The sequence below is a fragment of the Sinocyclocheilus rhinocerous genome, unplaced genomic scaffold, assembly GCF_001515625.1.
Source record: "Sinocyclocheilus rhinocerous isolate Xijiao unplaced genomic scaffold, SAMN03320098_v1.1 scaffold864, whole genome shotgun sequence".
Lineage (NCBI taxonomy): Eukaryota > Metazoa > Chordata > Actinopteri > Cypriniformes > Cyprinidae > Sinocyclocheilus > Sinocyclocheilus rhinocerous.
The window spans coordinates 66,448-75,655 of NW_015645567.1; the positions used below are offsets into that span (position 1 = coordinate 66,448).

At 38.2% G+C, this 9,208-nt stretch overlaps 2 protein-coding genes and 1 pseudogene across 2 annotated transcripts in view; 1 reads left to right on the forward strand and 2 right to left on the reverse strand.

The window, feature by feature from the left end:
* The window catches only part of LOC107706740 (voltage-dependent anion-selective channel protein 2-like), a 5,288-nt pseudogene extending 3,955 nt beyond the window's left edge, over positions 1 to 1,333 (forward strand).
* Positions 1,334 to 1,920: 587 nt separating this feature from the next.
* The window catches only part of LOC107706762 (N-alpha-acetyltransferase 25, NatB auxiliary subunit-like), a 48,595-nt gene continuing 41,307 nt past the window's right edge, over positions 1,921 to 9,208 (reverse strand). The window contains exons 25-26 of the transcript XR_001636180.1: positions 4,265 to 4,268; positions 1,921 to 1,932 (exon numbers count right to left, since the gene is read on the reverse strand). The gene's annotated coding sequence lies outside the window, so the exon portion shown is untranslated. The remainder of the gene's footprint in view (positions 1,933 to 4,264; positions 4,269 to 9,208) is intronic.
* LOC107706764 (torsin-4A-like) lies at positions 2,191 to 6,728 on the reverse strand. The gene is made up of 2 exons (XM_016510571.1): positions 6,677 to 6,728; positions 2,191 to 3,581 (listed from the first exon to the last, which is right to left on the reverse strand). The coding sequence occupies exons 1-2, from the start codon at positions 6,698 to 6,700 to the stop codon at positions 2,352 to 2,354; spliced, it is 1,254 nt and encodes a 417-aa protein (XP_016366057.1). The 5' UTR covers positions 6,701 to 6,728; the 3' UTR covers positions 2,191 to 2,351.

Genomic DNA, 9,208 nt, shown 5'->3' on the forward strand with positions numbered 1-9,208 from the left:
CATTCTGTTAATGTTACTGGAAGAATGTCTGTTTATAACGTTCTCAAAACGTTCCTGTTAACTGGATAACTCTTCCTCCAGTGAGAAAGTGTTCTGGTGTGAATCAGGAGAGAAATCTGCACAGATCAAGCAGCGTTTAAACAGCTCTAAACAAATATGTGGCTGGATTTTGATGTGAGAGGAGAACAGAAGATGGACTTTATCACTGGAGGAAGCGTTATTGTGGATTATGGCAAATAATCTTGCTAGAATTGATGATTTGAAAGTAAAAATGTCTTAACGTGGTGTGGATTACTTGTGGATTATTGTGATGTTTTTATCAGCTGTTTGGACTCTCATTCTGACGGCACCCATTCACTGCAGAGGATCCATTGGTGAGCAAGTGATGCAATGCTACATTTCTCCAAATCTGTACTGATGAAGAAACTCATCTACATCTTGGATGGCCTGAGGGTGAGTAAATGTCTTCAGCAAATTTTCATTTTGGGGTGAACTACTTTTTAAAAAATATAATTAAAATTGATTACAATGTATTTTTATTACATTTTTTTATTTCACTAATTTAAACATGCAACACGAGATTATGTGACAGCAATGTCGCATACTACTGTTAAAAGGTGTTCTCTGCATACTTCATACAATTTGCCAAAAAAAGTACAAAATACTATTTCAAAACTTAAATAGTACACGGTATATACTTCACAATATGTAATACACTAGTATTTCATTCCAGTCATCTTGTGACCAATGTTTTATTTGTTTAGGATGTTTATTAACCTCTTTGTGTATATTTTAATGTCTTATTTTCCCCTTTTCCCATTGTAAAGGGGTGAAACTCACTCTCTCGGCCTTGATCGACGGAAAAAACTTCAACACCGGCGGACACAAAGTAGGACTGGGTTTTGAACTGGAAGCATAGCTGCCGTAGAGCAAAAGACACAGAAGAAGAGGGACCCAATCCTCATGTTGTCCCTCCTACAATCACACACTAGCACTCGATGACTAAAAACACTTAGCGGCATGTTGATGCTTTTTGCAAGTTTGTGGGAGCTGAGTGATTCAATCTCAACCGGCCGTAAGACCTGGCCTTCTAAGGGAAATATTTGCAGATCACCTAATTTATTTAACGAAAGCCGTATATTTACGTAGAGCACCTGCAGCAAACCAAATTACACAAGTAGCGGTAGATTTGCAAGCTTGGAGCATTTTTCTGGTGATGCCTAAGCACTTGCGTTTGATTTATAGCGTCGGTGAGCAAAGATCATAAATTTGCATGGTTGTAGTTGAGGTTATTTCTCAGGATGCTGCATTAGAGTGATGTTGCACTTCTAGGGCTTTAGACCTCACAGGAAACTGAACAGAGACAGCATGCGTATTTTTTTAGCTTGCAACACTATCTATTACACACTCATTGATGGCTAGAAAGCAATTCTGTATTGTGGGAAAAAATGCCGCTAGCTAACCATTTCGAATATGTTTCGGTGTACAAATGAGCTTTTTGTGCATTGAACTCTTTATGGGCACAGATATCAATGCGTTGTACATACCAACTGTTTTTTCCATATTACTATAATATATTTTGTTATTATATATAATAACTAATTTTACAATCTTGAGTAAGTTGGTCTTTGTACCTCATTTTTCCAGTGGAAATTAAGAAATTTTAATAAACAAAGAAAAATTGAATGTTGTTTTGTGTTATTTTGAGTTGTGCTTGTTTCATGGACCTGCTTCACAGTACAAGTATGAGGAAAAATACAGTACCGTTCAAAATTCTGGGGTTAGAAAGATTAATTTTTTTCAAATAAATTAATACTTTTATTCAGCAAGGATGCATTAAATTGATCAAAAGTGACAGTAAATACACTTATAAAGTTACAAAGATGTATTCAAATAAATGCTGTATTTAAACGTTCTATTCATCAAATAATCCTGAAAAAAAATGTATCATGGTTTCTTGAGCAGCAAATCAGCATATTAGAATGATTTCTAAAGGATCATGTGACACTGAAGACTGGAGTAATGATGCTGAAAATTCAGCTTTGATCACAGAAATAAATTACATTTTAACATATTCACATAGAAAACAATATTAGTGTTTTTACTGTATTTTTAATCAAATAAATGCAGCCTTGATGAGCAGAAGAGATTTATTTTAAAAATATTTTAAAAATCTTACCGACCCCAAACTTTACAGTACTGTATACCTCTGTTTTTACAAATGTTATGTACAACTGTACAACAAATGTTTTTTTTTACACTGAATGCACAATGAAATGTGACAAAACGGTCATTCTCATGGCACTAATAATGTTTTCCTCACGTTGTCCATCTGCACGGCAGATTTTGTTTCAAAGAAGGTTCACTTTTGCCACAACCTGCCTGCATCCAGTGTGAGAAAATTCCCGTTCGCCAACTATATAGTATGATAGTTCTTCCGCAAGCCTTTCTACATGGGAGCGATCTGGGTAGAATCCTTCCCTGGACATTTCGTCAATAAAACAATCCATTACGTGGCTCTTCTCCAAAAGCATAAAGGGCAGGAGCTCTGCCTCCAAAAATAGCATGTGGTATCTTTCAACGTAGCTACGCAACCAAGGGTTCAGCTCCTGACTCAAGCTCAGACGGCCTGAGACGGCGACGCTGGAGTTGTGCAGAACGAACTTGGTGATGTCTTCATGTCCCAAGTTGCTGATGAGAATGTAGATGGCGTTTAAGTATTCGTTGTTGTTTTTAGGATGAATCAGGTCTTGCAATGTGTCCAGCAACTCCCTGGGCATGTGCTCCACTTCATCGAAGATAAAGACCGGTATCTTCTCCTCTTCCTCAGCCTGAGTGACCATTTCAGAGATGTGAGAGTCCAGAGATTTGGTGCATTGTGGGATATCGTCGTCTGTTGGGCAATGGTGCAGAACGAAGTACTGCATCACCAAGCCCTCGCCAACAACCGAGCTGAAATGCTGAGCCAGTAATCGGCCAACGTGGCTCTTCCCAACTCCAGTAGGTCCGTGAAGCGACAACACTAAAGGTTTATTGTGTACATAAGTTGACAAATAATCATGTAAATGACCCAGAAGGCTCTCTGCAACTTCTTGTTGGCCAAACACTTCCCTTTTAAGGGTTTTCTCCAGTCCGTCTAAATCATATTTAAGCACATGGTCATCCAAGTTCTCAATGGCGTTGTAAATTTGTAGAAATACAATGATGCACAGCAAGTAGAGGCAGTTCTTTGCACGGCTTCTCTCTTTTGTGGGTACGGCTCTCAAAATGCTGCTCGGATACAAAACCCGTGCCTTCCTCTTTTTCTTCCGCTTGCGTGGGGAAGCGGGGTTAGAGTTTATGGTGTCTTGAAGATTTTCAAAGGTGAAAAACTTTGGGCTGGTGGGCCGTGGAGACATGAAGCTCTGGGACGACACCGCTGCTATCTCAAGACGCCGTTTCTTCATGGCCTGGTACTTCTGGCGAATGCGCACCATGGTTCGTACACTTGAGGAGAACTGGGAGAAACTTCCCGTGCCATTTTCCTTTGTCTCTTTCGGCTGGTCTCCTCTCAGCCTGTCACTGGGGTCTTGTTCTCCCATCTGTGGAAAGCAATGACGAAATAAAAATCAAACAGTATGAGAAAGACCATATGAGTTTGAGTAATCACCATGCTGTAAACGAAGAAATAACGACTGTTTTTCAAAATCCAGCCACCATCTTTTAGCCGACTAGTTTCTGCAGGATTTTCCAGCAGGGGAATGGTAGCAATAACAAATGGTGTGAAACTTGAAACTTGTTTTGACAACTTTTTGTTTGATATTTTTGCTCAAAAATTGGCACAGAATTAATTGGATGTTTCTGCTGCTAAAGGTTCTTTAAAATTCCATGGAATCTTTCCAGTGGACAAAAGGTTTCTTCTAGTAGAGAAAGTTTCTTTAGATTTAGATAAAAATTTCTTTACACTCTTAAAAATTAAGGTTCTTTACTGGCATTGATGGTTCCATGAAGAACCTTCAACATCCATGGAACCTTTCCATTGCACAAAAAGTTCTTTATAGTGGAAAAAGGTTCTTTAGATGATTCAAATGTTCTTCAAACTAAGAAATAAATGGAACTGTTACTGAAACGTTCTTTGGGGAACCCAAAAATGGTTTGGAAGGCCAAGACCGGCAGAGTTTAGCTCCAACACACTTCTAGCGAGTCTGAAGACCTTGGTTAAAGTGTTGTTTCTGGTTAGAGCTAAACTCTGCAGAACAGTGGCTCACAAGGAACAGGTTTGGACAGTCCTGTTCTATGGTATCACTGCAAAATGCCTTTGGAACCTTTAAGTGTTCTTGTATGTTTCGTTTAGCATGCTAACCTCAAAATGAGCGCATTTTCTGTCCTCAATGGCCCTTAAAAAGCCTTTGGTGCAAGACGACAGATGTTGTAAACAGCATGCATCATAAATTCAGCTTTTCTTTTGTGACACGTCACACCTTTTATTTTGGTGCATTTAACATTAAATGTAATGCATATTGCATTTTCCATAAAACAGCAAATGCTGAAAGCAAGAATGGAGGCATATGCATTCAGATAACGAACAGCGAGAGGTCATTATAGACATGCATGATTAGCAGTGCCAAAGTGTAAATGCAATCTGTTTTTTCAGCGACCTGGCCAGTTGCATTGGGGCAGGACCAAACTTGGCACAAAATAAATGAGTACTGGATATTTCTGCTTCTTGCATGTTCCGTTAAGCATGTTCACATCAAAGTGAGCACATTTTCTGTCATGAATGAGCCTGAAAAAGCCTTACAACATGACTGATGTTGTAAACAGCATGCGTCATAAACTCAACTTCTCCTTTGTGATGCATGTCACACCTTTATTTTGGTGACAGTTTGCATTTGCCAAAAAAACAACTAATGCAGAAAGCAAGAATGAAGGCATATGTATTTAGATAACAAACAGCATGAGGTCATTATAGACATGCATGATTAGCAGCACCAAAGTGCAAATGCAGTCTGGTTGGAATTGGATCTTTCTGCTTCTTGTATGTTTCGTTTAGCATGCTCACCACAAAGTGAGCCCATTTTCTGTCCTGAATGACCCTGAATGACATATGTTGTAAACTGCATGCATCATAAATTCAACTTCTCCTTTGTGATGCATGTTGCACCTTTATTTTGGTGCATTTGATAGTTTGCTTTTTCCACAAAACAGCTACTGAAAGCAAGAATGGAAGCATATGCATTCAGATAACGAACAGCGTGAGGTTATTATAGACATGCATGATTAGCAACACCAAAGTGCAAATGCAATCTGTTTTTTCAGTGGCCTGACCAGTTGCATTGGATCAGGACCAAACTTAAGTGAATAAGTGAATATTGGATATTTCTGCTTCTTGTATGTTTCGTTTAGCATACCCACCTCAAAGTGAGCGCATTTTCTGTCCTGAATGACCCTGAAAAGGCCTTTGGTACATGATGACTCATGTTGTAAACAGCATGCTTCATAAACTCAACCTCTGCTTTGTGATGCATGTTGCGCCTTTATTTTGATGCATTTGCCATCGTAAAAAAACTAGCTAATGCTGAAAGCAAGAAAAGAGGCATGTGCATTTAAATAATCAATGAGAGGTCATTATAGACATGCATCATTTGATAAAAGTTCAGTTTCAAGTTCTATTTCTGTACCAATTTTTTTTGTTCCAAATGCAGTCTCTCTTTTTTTCAGCAGACTGACCAATTGCATTGGGGAAAGACCAAACTTGGCACAAATTAAATGAGCATTGTACATTTCTGCTTCTTGCATGTTTCGTTTAGCATGCTCACCACAAAGTGAGCACGTTTTCTGTCCTAAATGACCCTGACTAACTCTTCAGTAAGTGATGACTCATGATGTAAACAGCGTGCATCATAAACTCAACCATTGCTTTGTGATGCACGCTGCAGTGTGGTGCAGTTTGCAATTGCCACAAAACAGCAAGAATGGAAGCATGTTGTGGCAACGTCATTCACTGTTTTCAAGCTGTATTCAACAGGCCTGCAGGCTGAAAGACTGCCTTCTAAAACTATACACATGCAAATGATACTCCATTTAAACAAGTTTCACTTCAACAGAAAACTAAAGAGCTCAGTTTCAACAAAAGCATTGCACGTATTGTCTGACCATCAAGTATCAAATGACAAAAATAACAATTCCTGCTCCTAAGAGTCCTCTCCGTTTTCCCCTACAATGAAATGGAATCAGAAACATGAAGCCTATTTGCTACAAACAAAAAGAAATGACCCTGAAACTCTTGTGAAAGCTGCTCAAATGGTCCGAGGTGCATTTAAACACAGTTTCTTTGCAAAAGGTACGTTCAACATTCCACACATTCTGCCTTTCCTTCACGAGCCCCTCTGCCAAAGCAGATATGGTTTCCTTCCTGGAAATCCTTTTTCACACACCCCTTTTTGGAGACCAAGAGCAATAAAAGTGGCCTGTTAAATCATGAGTGTGCGTGATCAGACTGCAAGTCTGAAGTCTCCCACCAGCTTAATCTGTACAGTGGTTTAGCTCAGATGAGGGAAGTTAAGTAAGACTAGACAGTTGCCTCAGCTGAAGTGGTTCAACTTTATCAGATGCAACAGAAAAATGTACAGGAAGACAAATGCAAAACTTGAGAAGGACCAACAGAGTATGTATTATAAAACTAAAGTTGGCTTACCTTTGGCGTGTGGTTTTGAAACATCAGATTCCTCTAGAAGCTTGGCTGATGAGGAGAGGAGAGAAGAGGAGGTGACTTCCTCACAGCCAGATGAACATTAACAGGCAAACGTTTGCAGCTCCTCCTCCTATCTGACCATCCTCTCGTGCAAGCCACACCTCCCTCCATCACATACATTGAAGAAACAGACCTTCTGGTGCACCTTTGTGCATACAAATAGTCTGTTTGCACTACGTTGTACGTCAATTGATTCAGACAACGAACTGGGAAATTGATTGAAATTGTTGAAGTATTGTGGAAGATGGTGAACACACAACACTTTGTTTTTATTCTATAAGGAAACTCTATTAATCAAGAGACCTAATAGAATGTATAATCTGTGTTTGCTTACGTAAGCAGTAGAATGCTTATTTAAAGTCTTTTATCTGAATCACTCTGGGGGATTTGACGAGGATTTGTAATGCATAAACCAGCCCAGACGACTAACTTACGTTGGAGGTTAATGTGAGCTGCTGTCACAGTTGGGAGTTCACCAGGGTGGAGTTTGAGCCGGCAGTTTAGAGTCACCAAGAAAATGTTCAGTGGTCTGTCACAGTGGCTCAGTATGCAAATATAGCAGCACTTTTACAGCTCGCACCATCATAGATTAGATGGAGTCATGATCTGATGAGAATTTACACTCACACTCAGATGTGAGCATGTTGTGGGCGTTTTTTTCACTGTAAGTCAAACTAAACATTTTTAGAACGTTTGTAACGTATGTTGCTTATTCTTTTTTTTAAATAATTGTTATTTTAATAATAATAAAATTTATTTTATAAATATCTTTATTTTCAATACTTAAATCATGTAGTGCTGTATACTGTGTTGTTGCTTCTAAATTCTAAAAATTAAACTGACTTTAAAATGATGTCGACTTATGTTTTCTATTAAATCCTGTTTATATATATATATATATATATATAATTCTTGCATAATTCTATCTGTATATAGATAATCTTGTACATACATATTTATCTAGTTTGTGTGTAATTTTATTATCTGTTGTTTTTTATTATTTTTTTTATAAATTTTATATTATTTTATTTTAATTTTACTTCACCAAGACTAATTCTTTGAGTGTAAGCAATAAATGTGTGTATACTTGGAAATAGAATATAATGTCAAATATAATATAATATAATGAATATAATAATTATATTGATTCTAATAATCACAATCAGAAAGAGCTTTATTGCAAGGTATGTTTACACATATGAGGAATTAGTTTTGGTGACAGAAGCTTCCACAGCACAAACAGAATGACAGTGACTAGACAGATAATAAAAAGAATAAAAATAGAATAAGTAAATAGGAAATAACAATATGCAAAAAAATATTTAAAAACAAATTCACAATATACAAAGTAAACAATAGATGGTATTTGTGTGTACAGGGGTGTTATGTACAAATGCAAGGAAATGTAAAAAAAAGAATGGTGTGTTAAATAAATAATGAATAATAGTGTTGTGTATTACATGTTTCATCATGAGATGGATTGCCTGAGGGAAGAAACTGATCTTATGATCTTGGTGCTCTGTAGCGCCGACCAGATGGCAACAGTTCAAAGAGGAAGTGGCCCGGGTGTGAGGGGTCCAGAGTGATTTTATCAGCTCTTTTACTCACTCTGGATGAGTGCATTTCTTGGAGAGTGGGGAGGGTTGTGCCAGTGATTCGCTCAGCAGTCCCGACTATCTGCTGCAATCTTCTGAGGTCAGATTTGGTAGCTGAGCTGAACCAGACAGTTACAGAAGTGCAGAGGACCGATTCAGTGACTGCAGAGTAGAACTGTATCAGTGGCAGGTTGAACGTCCTCAGCTGGCGAAAGAAGTACAGCCTCTGCTGGGCCTTCTTGACAATGGAGTCAATGTGAATGTCCCACTTCAGGTCCTGAGAGATGATGGCGCCCAGGAACCTGAATGACTCCACTGCAGTCACAGTGCTGTCCATGATGGTGAGTGGGGGGAGTGCAGGGGGGGTTCCTCCTGAAGTCCACTATCATCGCCACTGTTTTGAGTGTGTTCGGCTCCAGGCTGTTATAACAGCACCAGACAGCCATCTTTTTAACCTCCTGTCTGTAAGCAGACTCGTCTCTGTCCTGGACAGTGTTGCCAACTAATTTTCAGGGGAAGTTGCTAAAGGAAGGTCGATTTGTTGCTAAAAGTTGCTAAATGACGTTGTGATGTCATTGCACGATGACATCATTGTGTAATTATGACGCAAAATTGTGTCACTACATCAAGTCTCAGCAAAAAAAAAATCTTATATATGTTAATTTAGATAAATATAAGGTAATATAATATTAAAATATAACTGTATTTTTAAATACAACATTGAATTATTGAACACTTACACATTTTTGAACAATTACAATTTAAGTTTTTTTTATTGGCTAGTAAACTAGTAAAACTACAAATTCTGAAGTTATAGTTTTAAGCAGTGTATTAGTAGTTAGTGTGCTACACTTTAAGAAAAGTCTGTAAAAATAGGGCA

What these genes read in the sequence shown, in the direction of transcription:
- LOC107706764 (XM_016510571.1), bottom strand. Translation starts at nt 6,700, where the DNA reads ATGTTTCAAAACCACACGCCAAAG. An exon ending in TTCAAAACCACACGCCAAAG is followed by an intron (nt 3,582 to 6,676) that starts GTAAGCCAACTT and finishes TGCTTTCCACAG; the next exon opens with ATGGGAGAACAAGACCCCAG.